We start from the raw sequence: 20398 nt of genomic DNA on the forward strand, positions 1-20398 counted from the left end.
ACACTGAAGCGGAAAAAAAAAATGATGATATTATGATTTGTATGTGTAGTACAGCTAAGAAATAAAACATTAGGATCAGAGACATAAATCTAATTGTTTCCAGTACAGGAAGATTTAAGAATCTCCAGTTGTTATCTCTATACAAAAAAGCCATTAAGCTCTACGACTTTCAAAGTCATGGAGAGAGCTGTCTTCTGACTTTTATTATCTCAACTGTTAGTTAATTTTTTACTTTTCCTCTGCCAGAGGAGAGGTCATTAGTTCACAGACTGCTCTGAAAGAATCATTTTGAATGCTGAGTGTTGTGTAATCTGCACATATTAGAGAATAATGCAATGTTAGAAAAAACACTATATACCTGAAAATAAAAATATGATAATATTTTCTTTGCTGCTAATCTTCTAGTAATTATTCATAGTATATAATATATAGTAGCAAATATATTATTATTATTCATAGTACACAACCAATTCATTATATCATATATTTTTTTTCGCTTCAGTGTCTCTTTAAAGACCAGAGACCGCTGGTCCAATCCCGACGAATCGCTGCACATAACCGCCGTGATCGCCGCTCGCCGAGACCCCCAGGATATAGACTCTACCGTCTGTATGACGGCAGAGTCATGTGAGCCGGTCAGGAGCCGCTTTCATTGGCTCCTGACCCTGTTTTTCAATGTAAGCCAATGGGAACGGCTTACATTGAAAGACAGGGCCAGGAGCCAATGAAATCGGCTCCTGACCGCCTCACATGACTCTGCCGTCATAGAGACAGGCAGAGCCTGTGAGATGCGACGAGAATCGTCGGGTTTGAGCGGCGCAATCAGCGGGTAGCGGTGGAAACGGCAGATGCGCGCTGCGGACAGTGATTGAGATCTACGCCCTGCCAGCCAGGAGCCCACCAATACAGGGCGTAGATCTCAATCACTGCGGTCCTTAACTAGTTAAACAATACCAGTTTGTCACAATTCGCTCTCTGCTGGACTTGTTTCCCTGGACTGCCTTGTTTCCTATGCAGCTTGCATGGTTCAGTGCAGGGAAAAGAGTCCTTTCAGTCAGTTTGATAGGCTGACTGATTTGCATCCACTTGTCATGCAAATTGCTTACTTGCTTCCTTTGAAGGTTTCTAGTATAAATGTCATTTCCTCCCAGAATTCCTTGCTTGACATAGCTTTCTGATTAGGGAAACTTACCTTGGAGCCTCAGCCTTTTTGTACCTTGTGCGAATATTCTAGTGTAGTTAATTATTGGGGAGTGCGTTTTGCACTTCTTATAGTACAGTCAGGTTCTGTTTTATTTGTACTGTTTATTCCTGTCTGTATTGTCTTGTCCTTGCGATTGTACTGTCACCTGCGGTGGCTGACAGTGAATCGTTTGGTCACGCTCCTAGATCGCATTCGCCCTAGAGGTAGAGGCAGTGGATCTCCCTTGTCTGACTCTTGGAGTATAACCTTAGCTGCGGTTGCTATTGGTTGCTCCTTCAGTCTGTCTTGTCTAGCACGAATGCTTGCTGTTGTCTGGTGGGAGGCAACCGATTAGCAAGCGTTTGCGTTATTTGTCTGTCGTCATTTTCTGTGTTTATTTGTCAGTTAGGGTCGGTACATTTTGCCACTGTTGCGCTTCACGTGCGGTGGCCGTACCGTTAACGCGCTTGTCTCTGTTGCGCATATCGTGCAGGGACCGCGTTTAGCGAGTTCTTTGTTATTTTCCTTGGCGTTCAGATTGTGGTGATTTGCTGTGTCTTTCTTATTCAGTTCACGCTCTGTCTTTGCTCAATCTTGTGTCGCTGATAGCAATCGCCTCTCTTGCGATTAGCTTTCTCATTCTGGCCTGCTATGATGTGATATGTCTACCGTCGCAGGGTGGCGACTAGATTGGTAGACATTCATATTGTCTGTCTCTGTTTTTTCTTTCTTCTGACTTGTTGCTTTTGTGACTGTGGCGACTTCCATCTGCTTCAGCGCACATGGTGTGCGCTGGCTGGAAATCGCCCGCAGATCATTAAATTAGTCGGGCAATTTCAATCTGGCATCTGTGGAAGTACTGTACTCCGCAGTTCCATCTGCTGGTTGGAATTCTCTTCTGTTGTTCTATCTTGCTTAATCGTGCAATTCCTATCTGGCATCTGTGGCTGTGCAGAGGGTTTATTCCTCTGCACTCCACAGCTCCATCTGCCGGTTGGAATTCTCCTCTGCAAATTTATACTGGGTGCTTTGTTTCTGTGACTGTGGAGATTTTCTGCTGGAAATCGCCCGCGGATTATTACATTTCCTTCTGCTTCAGCGCACATGGTGTGCGCTGGCTGGAAATCGCCCGCAGATCATTACACAGTTGCTTGGCACTCCTGATGATCTCTTTTGCTACAGTAGTGGCTGAATCACACACCTGAAACAAGCATGCAGCTAATCCACTTCAGTCAGAGCACCTGATCTGCATGCCTGTTCAAGGGCTGTGGCTAAAAGAATTAGAGACACATGATCAGCAGTGGTGTCAGGGAACTGGTATTATTTTTAAAGGAAAAATCCATATACTTCTCAGTTTAGGTTTCCTTTCAGTTATAAAGCTACCGTAATAGCTAGGGATGATCAGTGGAATGCTAATAATGTTGAGTTGATGCTAATGTTTTTGTTAATTTTATGCAAATGTATGCAGCATGGAATTGGACCAATTAAATGTGGTAGATGATTTTGAATGACTTGAAATGAATAGTATCTTATTGACCATCCCTACTAATAGCTATGATTTTGTAGCAGGGACCTAAGGAGGGGCACCAAGCACTGATATCACACAGGGGCTTTCAAACCTGAAGAGCAGCCTTGTAACCAGTTAGCTGTATATGACCATTTATGTTTTACCTGATATCTGAGAGATCACATTTGTTTCCTGCGATGGCCATGACAATGTTCTCTGGACCATGTTCTTTCAGCTCCTTCACCCATTTCTTTAGTGTATGGAATGAGTCCTGTGCATAAATCAGAGTTAGACATCCATTTGGCCTGGCTATTGATTATTATTTAAAGTCATTGAACATTGCCATTGTTACTGCACTGCACACAAAACAAAGACTTACAAACTCATGACTTTTCTTTATAGTGATTCTTGCATAAAATAAAGCTTAGTGTGAGTTTCTTCTCTTTAAAGGGATACTGTAGGGGGGTCGGGGGAAAATGAGCTGAACTTACCCAGGGCTTCTAATGGTCCCCCGCAGACATCCTGTGTTGGCGCAGCCACTCACAGATGCTCCGGCCCGCCTCCAGTTCACTTCTGGAATTTCTGACTTTAAAGTCAGAAAACCACTGCGCCTGCACGCCCGTGTCCTCGCTCCCGCTGATGTCACCAGGAGTGTACTGCGCAGACACAGACCATACTGGGCCTGCGCTGTGCGCTCTTGATGACATCAGCAGGATCGAGGACACGGCAACGCAGGCGCAGTGGTTTTCTGACTTTAAAGTCTGAAATTCCAGAAGTGAAATAAGAGGCGGGGCCAGAGCATTGGGGAGTGGCTGAGCGGGCACAGGATGTCTGCGGTGGACCGTTAGAAGCCCCGGGTAAGTTCAACTCATTTTCCCCTGACCCCCCTACAGTATCCCTTTAACTAATGGTCCCTTGGCCATTTCCTGTGAAAGCAGTGTCCACTGTCTAGGCACACTTCAGCAATAGCACATACTAAAATAGGTAGACAGTGTATAATATATATAACATATGGTGCATATAGAGTGTGGAAATAAAAATGTATATTACGACCATTCCAAGAGTTTCACTGATGCAGAGGCTGCATGAACAGTATTAAAGGACAACTGATGTGAGAGGGATATGGAGGCTGCCATATTTATTTCCTTTCAAGCAATACTAGTTGCTTGGCTATCCTGCTGATCCTCTGCCTGTAATACTTTTAGCCATAGCCCCTGAACAAGCATGCAGCAGATCAGGTGTTTCTGACATTAATGTCAGATCTGGCAGGATAGGCTGCATGCTTGTTTCTGGTGTTATTCCGACACTACTGCAGACAAATAGATCAGCAGGGCTGCCAGCAGTGCCAGGCAACTAGGATTGTTTAACAGGAAATAAATATGGCAGCCCCCATATCCCTCTCACTTTAGTTTCCCTTTAAGCCTCCTACACACATACAAGGCATGTCATCCAGCAGGGATCAGGACTCGAGTCTTCAGACATTGTAGGGCCAAGGCTATACAAATGTGCCGCTAGCCTGTAGACTAGCAATGCATTCTGTTGCTATGCGGGGGGAGGACTGCAGACAGAACAGCACATGAGTTGTGTAACAGAGCGCTAGGGTGAGTGGGAAGAACAATGCTCTCAGCTGGTGCTTAGTAAAGTCAATCTGACAGGTTCATCGCTGGCCTAGATGTCAGGAGTCACCAGGGACTGCTGTACACATGCAAGATTCTTGGCTGAGGAGGTCATCTAGTACAGCTTATAAAGAGCTGAATGTAACAACACTGCAGAATCAAATATACAATGAAGTTTCGCCCTATTTCACCCAGCCAATCAGGTGCATAGTAAAAAAATAGGGTGTTCACTGCACCTAAAAGAATGTGTAAAGTTACTATGACTGTTCACTGGACATTTACTTCCTTGATCAGCAACACTGCTGGTAAAATCGGTATCATATATTTCCAGATATTGTTTTTCCCTCTAACTGCTATTGCTGATATAATTGCTGACTGAATTTCTGCATACTCATTTATTTTTGCTGAAGTTCAGTGAGAGCTGACATCAGCAATAGTGGTTAACTGGAATACAGGCATCCGGAAATAGCAGTTCTTTAATACCAGAACCCAAGGAATTCATACTAAAAAAGCCAAAGCAGAGCAAAAACGAAAAAAAATTACTAAGCAAACTTTTCTAATAAAAGTCAGTACTGTATATACCTGTTTGCTCACAATGACATCCGAAGACCCAGAATAAAACTCAAAACAGTTATAAAAACAATCGTACCTCAAAACAACATTTGCAACCTCTCTGTCCCCTCAGATTTACACCCTGTCATAGTCACCCCACACTGTTCCGCTATAACAGTAGAATCTCGCAATAGTAAACTGATATAGCAAACCTCTGGATATATTACCGGTAAACTCAGTCCTCAGGTCCCAGCAAATGCCTCTGTATAAATATACAATGTATGACCAATTCTGATATAGTAAACTTCTGATATAGTAAACTACTTTTCCTGGTCCCCTGGGATTTACTATAATGGGATTCTACTGTAGAGTGTCCTTTTAGTCCTCACCTTATATAATCACTTGGGTTATATTGCTGGGGGGCATTATGTATTGATTTGGTTTGTATGCACTTTATTCTAAACACAGCTGACAAAGCCCTTTGGGGTGAAACATGTTGAGTAGGGTTGTTGTAGGACTGTATATATGAGCACGTTTTAGTTTAGTTTCCCAGCAGATGTACATGCAGCACTGACCAGCAGCAGACAGGATGTATTTTAGAGAGGGATCCTATGTATCAATGTCCTAGCATTAGATAGGATTCATTTATGTCACCTCTCCAAGCATACAACTTGCAGTGTTTGTGGGCAGGAGACACAAGGGGTTAGGAAATAGTTACAACCCTCCCTGGATGTGTTACATAATTAGTTAAAACTTTGAACCTGTACATGTACTGTATAACCATGTACTATGTACCTAGAGCTCCCAATATATGGTGTTGCTCCCTGCTACTACTCTCCTATATGGCTGGATAGTGTAATGGTTAAGGGCTCTGCCTCTGACACAGGAGACCTGGGTTCGAATCTCGGCTCTGCCTGTTCAGTAAGCCAGCACCTATTCAGTAGGAGACCTTAGGCAAGTCTCCCTAACACTGCTACTGCCTATAGAGCGTGTCCTAGTGGCTGCAGCTCTGGCGCTTTGAGTCCGCCAGGAGAAAAGCGCGATATAAGTTTTTGTCTTTGTCTTTTTGTTTGTTTTTATATAGTGTACCCCCATATAGCATCCTGTGCAGTTTCCTCATCACATGACAATACAGATGTCAGGGATCAGAGGAGACACAAGATAAGATTGACTGGCAGCGGGCAGAGGTAGGTGATACATATAATACTCTCTCTGGTGGGATCGTCAGAGTCCCCCAACACTAGAACTGATCAGGTACCCCAGACAATCATCCAGTTTGCCTGGTCCTAGAAATGGATCTGGTAGGGGTACACAAAAATGTCAGTGGACAGGTTAGGGATTAAATCGGCCACCCTCATGCTAGGCCCTATAGCAACTGCTACAACTGCATTGTGTATGACTGTGCTCCCATCTTGTCAAATCACATGTATACACATTTTTTACACTTATAAGGAAGAAAAATGTACAATAACAATACTCCATATTGCACTACCGCGCCACACTAATAAACAAGTCATACGTTATCTATCTCTAGAATTTAACACACAATAATTCAAGTATAACACGTTGTACCTGCTTTGTAATGTCATATACTATAACAGCAGCTGCTGAGCCCCTGTAGTACATTGGTGCCAATGAATGGAACTGCAAAGACAAAATTCAAAGAATGATTTGAAGAGAAATCAGTTAGAGAATACATAGTCAATAACAAGAAAGAAAACAATAAAAAATCTACCTACATTCAATGCAAAAGGCGTCAGAATTCTCACTATTCTTACTTACGTCACAGTATTATGGATCTTACTTTTTTACCATTTTGCTAAAAAAAAATAGTAGGATCATATACAACAGTCAAAAGAGAGGAGTACAGCCTTAATGGATTTTCAGTTGTCCGAACAGAATACCCAAGCAGCTCAGGGTGACCCAAAACTACTAGGAAAGTATAGGGAACTAAAAGAGACTTAAAAACCCAACTAAAAAACAACACTCAGTGTAGTTTGCCTTTTAAAAATAGAAGTTTTAAGTGAGCGGCTGTGGTCTCCCACAATGCATCACTGCTGAATATGCAAATTATCTCTTTATGCCACTGAAGCCATGCTTACACCCAGAGCCGCTGGTGTATAGCAAGCCTATAGCTTATGAAATTTACAGAACCATCTCAACCCAACATGGAGACAGCCTGTTTTGGACTTTTGGCCCTCATTAGTGCATGGCAGGGATTGTTATGGCTCTATGGGATTGTGCTTGGACTGGTACAAGAAACTACTCAAGCAGCTCAGGGCAACCAGAAACCACTAGGAAAGTGAAGGGGACTAAATAAGACTGAAAGGCTCTCCTTAGTTGTCCAAACAATAGGTATATATGGTATTGGCTTTTTAAAAGGAACAAAAAGGCAGCAAACCCGCTCAAGTTCACTTTAAAGTAAACCAGAGCTCTCATGATAAGAGTTCTCATGATGAGTAAGATTCAATACTTACCCTGGCCTTCCTCTCATCTCGGAAGCCTCGAAAGGCCTCAGAAGCACTCTCGTCCCCAAGTCTGGGCTCGACCATACTGCGCATGCACAAGCTTGGAGTGCTTCCAAAGCCGTGTAATGTAGGCCAGTAAGCTAGCTGGTAATTTATAGGTAAACAGCTACTTTCTTATCTAAAATAAAGAAAAGTGTACAATATGTAGAGCATGCTGCTTATAAAAACAACTTCATCAGGTGCCCAGGTTTTTGCAGATGAGTAAACTGTCCATCATGTCCTTTCTGATTGGCTTCTGCTTTGTGAGGTCAATTACTTGCCCCAGTCCCATCAGTTTTCAATGCCTGTTGAGCTGACCTTGTGATTTTTTTTTTCTCAGATCTACTGCATCCAGCAGGATTTTTCCACAGCAGAGTCCGCTGCCAGGCTCGGGTTTGTTTTGAAGAATGTTAGGACATGGTTTGGGAAGTCTTGTAGAAAGCTATTTACTTTTGAAAATGAGTCTATGATTCGAAGTTGATACAGTAGCCAACAGATCACAATAAAGACAAGACCTTTTTGTCAGGCTGTGCTGTGACGCTGAAACTTGACTATTTTATGTCACTTTACTCTGACACCTTGAGCTGGCTAAACACTATTGCTTGTCACTGCCTCATATGAAAGTAATTACGTTGTTATTGCAAAGTCTAGAAGTGCTCAGCCACATAATTTCCAAATTAAAAGGACATAAGCAAAATTGCTTGTGGTTAATGGCAAGAGGAAAATGGAGTAAAACGGTGCAAGCTGAGCAATAGATTGCAAAAAATGAGAAGATGCCGCCTTCCAGAATCGCATTTAGTACTTATAAATGAATGCCACATTAAACATCATGCACAAAGGCATATTAATAAAGGTCTGGAATGTTTGTTTTTTTTGTTTTTTTGTTTTTTTATAGAATATACATTTTTCATCCTTTATTTTATTCACATTTTTAAATTGAGAGAAATGTATACTGCAAGTTATTTACTTTTTAAGCCTTTTAAGAGTTGTAGTGTTGATGAAAATTGTTGCTAAAAATCTGGAGAATAAGTAGAAAATTGTCCAATAAAGTTTAAAAATTGAAGATTTTGTCAGTCCCTTTGGGCGCACCATGCGCCGCCATAGACCGTAATGTGATTTACAGCTATAGCTATGCTCAGACAGTAATTTGGGTGCCGTCAAAAGATGGAACGCAAATTACTATAAAAACAGTGCCATTCTGGCAGCCAAATTACGCCTTTCCCCTAAGTCCATAGTGGCCTGGAGGGGGAATGGTAATTAACGCCACCGAGACTTTTGAAGGAGCGGGTTTTTTTGTCTTCACCCTGCACCCAAATTTCACGGGCCCTTTTTACAATGTGGTTTTCTCAACTGCGTTTCACTGCCAACAAATAAAAATGCCAACCTTTTTCTGGACAGCATATTGCATTGCCTTTGATGTGTGGCATGACTTCAATCTATTTTGGCAGTGAATCCTGTCGCGATAGCGTATAGTCATCATTATGGTTGGGGTACTGCTCCAGTACAACATGAACTCAGCCTAACTGAATGGTAAAACTGGTACACATCATGCAATTTTCACTTGATATGCTATTTCTAATCGAGAAATTAATTGTGCAGACAAATATACAGCCTACTGATTGGTAATCAAAAGCTCTCTCTTTCTCAAACGGAAAAAGATTTGACAGGACATGCTGGAAAATATCCATCAAAACACCGGCTAACGTACCGTTTGTATGTCCTTGTGATTAATTTTTAGTTTCAAAAATTTTTATTAAATGTTGGCAAAAAAATCAGAAAAGAGTATATCTAAATACCCCATGCAGGGGGCAAAAATAATAGCAAGATGTCGTAAACAAACAATAACAATAAAATAGTATAAAGGGTAACAATGCAGCAGGGAAGTAGGCTTGAGATGTTGCAAATAATGAAGCAGAATCTTTACTATACGTGACAAGTATGGTGCCAAAAAATTAGGTGAAGAAGGTGGCATAGCGAAGACCATTGTTATCAGCATAGTCAACCCAGGGTGACCATGTGTTGCTAAACTGTAGCATCAGGTCATCCGATATAGCTATCATTCTCTCCAAAATCTCAGTTCTGTGAATTTTGTCGATCACATGATCTAGAGATAAGAGAGGGTCTTTCCAGCGTGAGGCTAGGTATGTTTTTGCAGAATTTAAGATGTGCTGGATTAGCCTATGGGCTGGGTATAAATACATCAGAGGACAAAATAATAGCTTGGCGGATGAGCTTTTTGTCCCTTGGCCTTCTCAAAGGACTAGAGGACATGATCTGCGCATGCAGGAAAAACATTTTAGCCATTTATTTAGGAAAGGGTTCTTTACAGTAAGAGTGATTAAGATGTGGAATGCATTGCCACAGGTAGTCGTTATGGCAAACTCTATACCTGCATTTAAAGGGGGCTTAGATGCTTTCCTTGCGTTGAAAGACATCCATGGCTACAATTACTAGGTAATGCCTAATGATGTTGATCCAGGGATTTTATCTGATTGCCATCTGGAGTCGGGAAGGAGTTTTTCCCTTTTGGGGCTAATTGGACCAGGCCTTGTAAGGGTTTTTTCGCCTTCCTCTGGATCAACAGGGATATGTGAGGGAGCAGGCTGGAGTAGTACTTTGTACTGGTTGAACTCGATGGACGTATGTCTTTTTTCAACCAAAATAACTATGTAACTATGTTTATCTCCCATCAGAAAGACAGATGGGGTAGGAGAGAATGGTATCTGAAGAACAGATGCTATCAGTCCAGCAACTTGTGACCAATATCTGGTAACCAAGAGGCAGGTCCACCACATGTGAGCTAGAGTTCCCTTAGTGCCACAGCCTCTATAGCATAAGGGGGAAGCTTGAGGGAAGATGCCAGAGACCCACTCCGGAGTTGGGTAGGCTTGTCCTTGTGATTAATTTTTAATCAATATCCAACAAAAAAAAACGGTGTGTATCAGGCTTAAAGGGAACCTTAAAGAGGCACTCCAGTGAAAATAATGTAGTAAAAAAAAGTGCTTCATTTTTTACCATAATTATGTATAAATGATTTAGTCAGTGTTTGCTCATTGTAAAATTTTTCCTCTCCCCGATTTACATTCTTACATTTATTACATGGTGACATTTTTAGTGTGGGCAGGTTATGTAGCTGCTCCTAGCTGTTTTGGCTGTTAGAGACAGCTGTAAACAGCTAATTCCTGTCTGTGAACATTGTTACATTGTGGCAGTTTGCCCAGAGTACCGCGGTACTCAGAGCTTCTTGTGGGAGGGGTTTCAGCACAAAATCAGTCATACAGCGCCCCCTGATGGTCTGTTTGTGAAAAGCATTATATTTCTCATGTAAAAGGGGGTATCAGCTACTGATTGGGATAAAGTTCAATTCTAGGTTGGAGTTTCTCTTTAACTGCACTAAAAAAAAAGTTTCACTTACCTGGGGCTTCCCCAAACCATCTGCAGCCATCCTGTGCCCTCGCTGGTCCTCTACGATCCTCCACTCCCTGCCGCAGGCTAGTTTTGTTTTCGCCTGTCCATGCGTCTCCTTTTACGCATTCCCGTCGTCAAGCAAGTCCTGCGCAGGCGCAATACAAGGTTTTTCTTACTGCACTGAAAACAAACTAACCCGCGGCGAGGGAACGGAGGATAGTCGAGGACCGGCGAGGGCACAGGACTGCTGCAGGGGGCTTGGGGAAGTCCCAGGTAAGTGAAATCTTTTTAAGTACAGTTAAGGTTGCTTTTAAGGCAACTCAATTCACATTACTTTAACCTTTACAAACTTAAAGTCAGAGTTATAAAAAAAGCAGATACTTACCTATGGAGAGGGAAGGATCTGGGTCCTATAGAGCCTTCCCGTCCCTCATTCTGGCGCTGTCAGCTCATTCTTATCTGCCACCACAGGAGGCTTCAGAAGTCTTCAGAAGCCCGAGTCATGCATGACCCCCTTATCAGCTGGGCCACACTACTCTTTTGGTTTGAGCGGCTTTGGCTTACTGCACAGGCACAGTATGGCCATGCTTGTGCCTCAGGAGGAGCAGAGCACGATCTTATTACCGACAAGTGTCCATGCTGACAATTGCCCATTACCCACAAGTGTCCATGCTTGGCAACAGGGGACCGGAGGACGGCGTGGGACAAGTGTCCATGCTGACAAGTGTCCATTACCCAAGTGTTCCTGGAAGAAGTCGGCACACCATCTGTTATTTTGGAAAAATGTATGTGGAGGTGGCACACCTTACCCAGCTTTTTAGGTGGGTGCAGAGCCTGTGGGTGCCAAGCCTAGGCACTAATCCATATATCAATTGTCGTATAAGTCCAGGCTCGCACACCAGGTCAAATTGCAATAATCTTCTTCATTGCTTCATCAGCACATGAAATGTGACAATTGTTTCGGGGCCTATCAGGTCCCCTTCCTCAGACAGCAGATTTCATGTGCTGATGAAGCAATAAAGAAGATTATTGCAATTTGACCTGGTGTGCGAGCCTGGACTTTTACGACATCTGTTATTTTGGGGTGCTTGACAAAGTGACATAGGCAATACCACGTTAGATACAAGTTGAAAGGATTGTCAGCACACCTCTCTCTATAGCACACACTTTATTGTGCCATTTTCCACGAGATAGTACAACAATTGATTTGGGGGCCACGCAGGGTCCCCCATTATCAAGGCATGTGGTTACCAATTGTTGGACTATCTTGTGGAAACTGGCGCAATAAAGTGTGTGTTATAGAGAGAGGTGTGTTGACAATCCTTTCATCCATTACCCACAAGTGTCCATGCTTGGCAACAGGGGACCGGAGGAGAGCGTGGGAAACCTCTATAGGATCCAGAAACTTCCCTCTTCTTAGGTAAGTATTTCATTTTGGAGCAAAGGTTCACCTCAGGTACATGTTAATGTTTTTGGAATTACTGATGGCTTTATCAAAGGTAATGTCTAATTCTGTATTTACTCAACACAGTGTCATATTGCCACAGGTGTCATATTGCAACAGGATCTGGATAGGATGGCTATATGGGCACATACATGGCAGATGAAATTCAATGTTGACAAATGTAAAGTCATGCATTTTGGTCGTACCAATGGTCTAGCACCATACAAAATAAATGGGATACAGTTGGGGACATCAAACTTGGAGAAGGACTTAGGAATACTCATCGACAACAAGTTAAATAATCGTACTCAATGCCAAGCCGCTGCAGCTAAAGCTAACAAAATTTTGGGATACATTAAAAGGGAAATAAAAACTTGAGATGCTAGCATAATATTGCCCCTGTTTAACTCTCTAGTAAGGCCACATCTGGAATATGGAATTCAGTTCTGGGCACCACATTACAAAAAAGATATTGCAGTTTTAGAGCAGGTGCAGAGACGAGCAACAAAATTGATACGTGGGATGGAAGGTCTCGCTTACCAAGAAAGGTTAGATAAACTGGGTTTATTTAGTCTAGAGAAAAGACGCCTTAGAGGAGATCTAATTAACATGTATAACTACATCAGAGGGCAATATAATAGCTTGGCGGATGAGCTTTTTGTCCCTAGGCCTTCTCAAAGGACTAGAGGACATGATCTGCGCATGGAGGAAAAACATTTTAGCCATTTATTTAGGAAAGGGTTCTTTACAGTAAGAGTGATTAAGATGTGGAATGCATTGCCACAGGAAGTCGTTATGGCAAACTCTATACCTGCATTTAAAGGGGGCTTAGATGCTTTCCTTGCATTGAAAGACATCCATGGCTACAATAACTAGGTTATGCCTAATGATGTTGATCCAGGGATTTTATCTGATTGCCATCTGGAGTCGGGAAGGAATTTTTCCCTTTTGGGGCTAATTGGACCATGCCTTGTAAGGAGTTTTCGCCTTCCTCTGGATCAACAGGGATATGTGAGGGAGCAGGCTGGAGTTGTACTTTGTACTGGTTGAACTCGATGGACGTATGTCTTTTTTCAACCAAAATAACTATGTAACTATGTAACACATATTCAGTTTTATTGCCAAAGAATGAGCCCAGTTTGTTTAAAATACACAATGATTTTATTTATTGGTTTGTGTGTTTGAGCCTTACTGACACCCAGACGGGTAATGGGCTACATGCAGAAGCCAAGAACATTTCACAATACTTTTGTAAATAATCAATGTGCAGCGCTGGGTCCCTGGTTTGAATCCCTGCCAGGGCACTACCTGCAGGGAGTTTGTATGTTTTACAAATATCTGTGTGGGTTTCCTCCGGGCACACCTATTTCCTCCCACATCTCAAAAATATACAGATAAGTTAACTGGCTTCCCCCTGAAATTGTCCCTAGACTACAATACATACAGGAGACTATGATACAGGCATGCATAGACATATGACTATGGTAGGGATTAGCTTGTGAGCCCCTCAGAGAGACAGAGGGCAAGACAATATACTCTGTACAGCGCTGCGGAAGATGTCGGCAATATATAAATAGTAAATAATAATACATTCTCAGCCTTTGTGTGGTCAGGACAGCCACCTCATCTTAGCATAATGGCCAGGAACTGAGTGTATAACCCCAAGGGATGGGCCGTGGGGCCTCTGGTTACTAATTATTATTTTATGTTTCAGCTGGGGAGTACAGCTGGGTTAATTAGGTAAGCCTATGCGAGGCCTGCTGGAGGAAGCCTGCCTGGAGACAACAGGTGATTAGCCCCTGACGTGCTTATGAGATCAGAGTACATGGGGCTTAGCTCACTCACCTGCATCACCAAACGGAAGCTACAGGATTTTCCACACCTCTCCTCAAACCTTTTTTTGGTCTGTTGTGGGTTTTTCTTAGAGGGGCTGGTTGTTCAGTAATATCTGAACGTACTTGCGTTGTTATACATTGTGGTAAGATTAAGTTGTGTTTTATGATATGTTAATAAATTCAATTCGGTGTGAATTTTGAGTTACCCTTTACATGGCCGGATTTCTGGCAAGGCCGCATAGGCCATGGCCTAGGGCACCAGATAAACAAGGGGTGGCCTGCAGGCAGTGGGCTTTATTTGCAAATTAAGTGTCCAAACAAATGAAAGGGGTTGGGCTAACTGCACTATTAGTACCAGCTGGCATCTGCCCGTGCTGTGTTGTGCAACAGGCAGCTGCACTCAGTTAACAATCCGACCTGGTCCAATGACATAGCAGCAGCTATGTGCAGTTACGGAGGGCTGGGTCAGGCATGCACGTGGTGTGGAGGATGAAAGAACCCGGTGCAGCACCAGCAAATAGTACAGAATACAGAAGGCAGACTATCACAGTACCCATTTCCTAATTATTGATTGGCCAGCGCTGTTACCATGGAGACCGCAGTGGGCACAGTACTCACTTTTACGTATTGCTGACCCCACCCACTGTCCAATTGTGAGCCACTTTTGACTATGTGGGTGTTTTGGACGGCTCCCACCACGACCATCACCTGTAGATCGCTGATTGATTTACTTCACATTGCCATTAAGACCTTGGCACTAACCGCAATAGTGGACAGTGGACACCAGCAGCCCAAGATTGGTTGTGTGGAGAGAGGTGGTAGGATACGGTTTGGTTAGGGGCGGCTGGCAATAGTGGGCCTTGGGCGGTAAGAAGTACAAATCCGGCCCTGACCCTTTATAAAAGAGCCACAGCCTTTCATATCCAAGATAATGAGTGCTGTGTTTTCAGTTATATTATGGGTCCCGCCTACCATCCCATGGGTCTGGTTTACTAACACATCTTGGGAGATCTTTAAACATCCGGATGAGATACAATAAGTGATCCAGTGGCTGGATTTTTCAGAAATAGCTTGCTGTTATGTGATGAACACCTCCAGCCCTTATGCGGGTCATACTGGAACATGTGCAGGTTCCTGAAAGGTGGTTTTATGATTGCAGTCTCATGTCGGTATCTGTAGTGAGAACTTTTTGTTAAATAAACCCAGACTGTCCTAAATTAATAAAAAAAAAGCCGGCTGCAGTTTGATGCATACTAATTCACAAACCTCAATATGATCTGATTAGATTTAAGCCAAGAATAAAAAAAAACGAGATAAACCTCTATCCAAACTTACAGGTTTTTTCACATCCCAAACTAGCAGCTGCCAGCAAGATAATACTGTAAGCAGATTCTAACAATCTGGCTTTGTCGTCTGAAATAAATGTATCCCAAAATATCAAACCACTAATCCTTTATTATATCAAAATATAAAAACAAAAAGGCACAATGAAATGATCATAATGCACATAAAAAAAAACTTGTGGCCATGTTTGAGCATACCAGAATCCCCTGCTATTATGTCTCTATGAGAGAACCTGCTTCAGACCATATATTGATCAAAATAAAATAATTGCGGTTGGATTAGATTCACAAGCAAAAACAGTTCTCTCATGTTGCAATAAAAATCCAGATGTACCATGGACGAATATAGACAGACAGTCATACGGTCCTGCTGATAACATCAACATAGCTGATAAATGATGTCGTTATCCTATAAGCTGACGTCTTTATACCACTATACAGTACATAATATAGCTCATAAATGTCAGATTGTCAGTCTCCCCCCCCCCCCCCCCCCCAAAAAAATGAAGCTTGTGGCAATGACCAAGAAGAGATCAGACAACACAGACACAGATATCAGCAAGCACAAAAATATATGGACATTTAAAGTAAATGTGAATTGACTAAAAACCAAAAATGCAGGTACTTGCCTACGACAGGGAAAGCTCTGGATCCTATAGAGCCTTCCCTGTCCCTCTCGTTTCCTTTGTTCCAGAGCCATAATCCCTGTTTAAATTTGCAGCCTTGTAAGGCTTTGTATGCAGTCGTGTCCCCGAGCGCGTCTGAAGATGGGCGATTTCGTACTGTGCATGCGTGAGTGCGCACTCCTACATGCGCAGGACAGAGCCACTTGTCTTTAGAAGCACTCAGAGATAAGAGTGCTTCCAAAGCTTCCCAAGGGCACACGGACTGTCTTTGACCAGTTGGAATACACACAACGGGTGTGACAACACTGAACGAGAGGAGCAAAAGAGGACAAGGAAGGCTCTATAGGATCCAGAGCCTTCCCTGTCCAGAGGTAAATATCTGCCTTTTTTTATAAGTCACTTCACATTTACTTTAAGCAATCAATTTGCAGACTGTATAATCAGCATGGTTGGCTATAAATGTCTCCCCTTGTGGGCTTTTCAGAGTATCAACACATAGGCCTCAATTCACTAAGCTTTATCAAACACTTTATCGAAAGTTTGATAATTTACCTCACGAGTAAAATATAATTTTGAATTCACTAAGGTGTTATATATTTATATCTAATAATAAATATATAACACCTTAGTGAATTCAAAATTAGATTTTATTTTAATTATCAAACGTTCGATAAAGTGTTTGATAAAGCTTAGTGAATTGAGGCCATAGTAGCAGTCAATAAGAACCTTATCATGGAGCTAGCAGAATATGGTAATAATTCCCCTGCACTGGACCATCCAGCGTTAAACAATCACTCTGGTCACCATAGACAGATAGGGCCTGATTCACAAAGCGGTGATAACTCAGTTATCACGCCTAAAAGACTTTAGGCGTGATAAGCTTTGCACCACTGAGTTAGCACCGTTTTGTGCTCTTTATCGCGCGCAAAGTTTTGCGCATGCAATCGCGCAACTCCGCGCGCAGCGCCCATAGGGTATAATGGGCGCATCGCGCGCACTGCACAGAGCGCCGTGTGATTTTGCACGCAAAACTTTGCGCGCGGGATTTCGCGCGAGTTTCATTTTATCACGCCTAAACTGAGTTTAGGCGTGATAAAGGGCTTTTCACAGGCGTGCAAACACTTTGCACCGCTTTGTGAATCAGGCCCATAGTCATACGGTCCTGCTGATCATATCAACACAGCTGATAAATGATGTAATTATCCTATAAGCTGAATGTAACTTCCAAGTGAGACATCTTTATACCACTTCAACAGTACATAGAGCTGAACCAGCAGAATATAATTTCTCTCTGTCTAAGCTTAGAAGGCTAGGTTCACATCACAATGGGGTCATGCCAGGAATGCTTGCAGCAGATCTTATGTGGTCGCAGCCAATTGATTGCTGCACAACTTCAGCCAAGGCAAATACTTTATGTGGTGAGAAATTATAGTGAGCCAGAAAAGCACTTGTAGAATTCACCAATGACCAGGTTAAGGAGAATCTGTACTCTAAAATTCTTACAATAAAAAGCATACCATTCTATTCATTATGTTCTCCTGGGCCCGTCTTTGCTGTTTCTGCCACTCCCTGCTGAGATCCTGGGTTGTAATTGCCAGTTTTAGGCAGTGCTTACAAACAAAAAACATGGCTGCTAACCAGCATGTGAAAGGCTCAGAGAAGCTCAGTCTGTGACTCATACAGATCCTGCAGGGGGCGTGGAGAGGGTGTGCATAACGTCTATCCTATCACAGCAGAGCAGCACATTCCTGCCTGAGCCGACAAAGCCGGCAAAGGAAAGAAGATTAGATTAGATAGCAGAGATAATACAGCCACTGTGCACCTAGGAAAGGCTGCAGTAAGAAAGACCACATTAGAACAGGTGTAGGAACTTATAGGATAGAAGAAATAAGGCTGAAAATTTTGTTACAGAGTCTCTTTAATGTGTCTTCTCCCTGCAGTGACCACAAACAGAAGTAACAGAAAATATCACCACAGAGGAGTTTGTGCCTCCCACAGATGTCAAGAGCTGCCTCTCAGCAGAGGAGCAAGAACTATTCTGTTGCTTCTACTTTTTCAGGGACAGATGGAGAGGTATGCGAAAGCCAAATGCATAGAACACCACCAGATCAATCTGTATAAATTAAGACAATCATTGAGCCAAAATAAGAAGAATCAGCCCTGAACTTTAGGATTTGGCCAGCCACGTGTAGTCACACTGCATTCAGAATCAGAATAATTTACAACCGGGGGGGGGGGGGTTTAACCCGGAATTTGTTTTGGCTCATACAGGTTCTGGAAGGATGGGGGGATAGTGTCCGAAAGCCAAGAGCCAAGGCCAAGGCTGCCATACTACGGTGCCACCAGTCGCACTTGGCAATCATCTGTCATCCCTAAGGAGACATGGGGGGGGGGGGCGAGGGAGGCGAAAGTTCAGCAGTGATGACCCAGTTCTTCATAGCTGATGCTGCTAAGGATCCCGGTTGCTGACATCTGGCCGTGCTGGCCAAGGTGTTCCAGTTCAGAAGGTGAGGTAGTGTTCATTTCTATGGTGGATCCTGACTCCTGGGCAGCATTCAGCAGGGCTGGTCAAGATAATCTGGGTTTCACAGAAACATCTGGCTGCAGCGGCCCTTACTTCCGGTATAGTGGCTGGCATCATGGAGGGCTGAACTAGAGGTGCCCCTGCTGCAGTGGAGCAGCAGCCGATGGATGGAGCTGGCATCCAGCAAGGCCAAAGGTTTCCCGATCAATGCGGTGTCTTCCTACCTCAGTGGAGCCCTTATCTCCTGGGTAGCAGCGGAGGACTCCACAAGGCCTGTACCTGCACAGACAACGGACCCAGGCAGCGGAAAGGTGGAAAAAAACTCCAGGTCTCGAACTCCCCACGACGCGCACCAGCATCCCAGGCTACACCAGATCACACTGCACACCTTCAGGGGGGAAAGCAAGGTGAATTGGTAGGGAAAATTGAATAAAATAAGAAAAAGCCATAATCCTGAGGCCATCGCTGGCCATAGTCCAAAAAAACTCCACTATTTTGTGTTTTCACTGCATCAGCCGGCGATCTCCTGTATTGGCCAGTCAGAACTCAAAGTGACCGGATTTTGGGTCCTGGCCATAACAAATACAAAAAAAAATCAATAAAATGTCCCAGAAACCAAGTGTGCAGTGAGAAGTGTTATTGCTACCTAACCATAGTAGTTTTGTCAGCCATCAGGAAAAAGAGAAATATGAGTAATGCTAAATGGCAGCTCTTCTAAAGGGTCCCTCCACACAACTGGGGTCTAAGGTGTTGTCTTCCTGGTAGAAGGAGGATGGGATGTCATACTGGGGGCAGCAGACCTTGAATGTGGTATAGGCTCTGCGACATGGGCTAGTTCACACTTGAATGCGTTTTTCACATGCAGAAAAACAGTTGACAGCAATGCAGCGCTGTCAGACAACTCATGCAGAAAACTGACGCACAGAGTGGAGACAAGCCTTTACAGTGCAGAAGTGAACCCTACTGGCATCTGTGCAATACGGCCACGCTCGTACATGATTGGAAGTGCAGCCACGAGTATCATATTCCACGATATGATTGAATGAGTGGTGTAAGGGAGGAGTGCAAGGAGATCAGAGAAGCCTCTAGACTATCCAGAGGCTTCCAACAACAGAGGTAAGTATCTAGAATTTTTTTTGTTTTACTTCAGGTATGCTTTAAGAAAGAGAACCCAAGGTGGGATTTAATTATGTTAGTGGGGCACAGAGGCTGGTTGTGCACACAAACACCAGCCTCTGTTGCCCCATGGTGTGCCTCCAGGACCCCAGCGTGGACACGCAGCGTGTCGCCAGCACAATGTTTACCTATGCCTGTCTGTTAGCGCCGCTCCCCCGCCTCCTCTGTATCAGCGCTACCCGCCCGCGTCCCTTCCCTCCAATCAGCGGGAGGGAAGGGACGCAGGCGGGTAGCGCCGATACAGAGGAGGCGGGGGAGCGGCGCTAACAGACAGGCATAGGTAAACATTCTGGCGACACGCTGTGTGTCGCTAGCACTGTGGAGGGTATAGCAGCGCGCAGGGGGGTCCTGAAGGCACACCATGGGGCAACAGAGGCTGGTGTTAGTGTGCACAACCAGCCTCTGTGCCCCACTAACATAATTAAATCCCACCTCGGGTTCTCTCTTTCTAAAGTGTGAACAAATTCAAGAGTCAGTAGAATATGGCAATATTTCCCTGCACTAGTCCATCCAGTCAGTGCTCAACAATGACTCTTCTAATTCAAATATAACCATCTTGCCATCTTGTGGTTAAAATTGAGAATGCACTTTGGAAATTTTAATAAAAAGATATATACAGTGCGTGTGTGTATATATATATATATATATATATATATATATATATATATATGCACTCA

At 43.4% G+C, this 20398-nt stretch overlaps 1 protein-coding gene across 2 annotated transcripts in view; it reads right to left on the reverse strand.

Annotated features, from left to right (window-relative positions):
- The window catches only part of RAB31 (RAB31, member RAS oncogene family), a 75854-nt gene that overhangs the window by 18914 nt on the left and 36542 nt on the right, over positions 1-20398 (reverse strand). For both annotated transcript variants that reach the window (XM_068237168.1, XM_068237169.1), the window contains exons 5-6: positions 6431-6502; positions 2855-2961 (exon numbers count right to left, since the gene is read on the reverse strand). In XM_068237168.1, coding sequence (XP_068093269.1) covers positions 2855-2961; positions 6431-6502 — 179 coding nt within the window. The remainder of the gene's footprint in view (positions 1-2854; positions 2962-6430; positions 6503-20398) is intronic.

The sequence above is a fragment of the Hyperolius riggenbachi genome, chromosome 5, assembly GCF_040937935.1.
Source record: "Hyperolius riggenbachi isolate aHypRig1 chromosome 5, aHypRig1.pri, whole genome shotgun sequence".
Lineage (NCBI taxonomy): Eukaryota > Metazoa > Chordata > Amphibia > Anura > Hyperoliidae > Hyperolius > Hyperolius riggenbachi.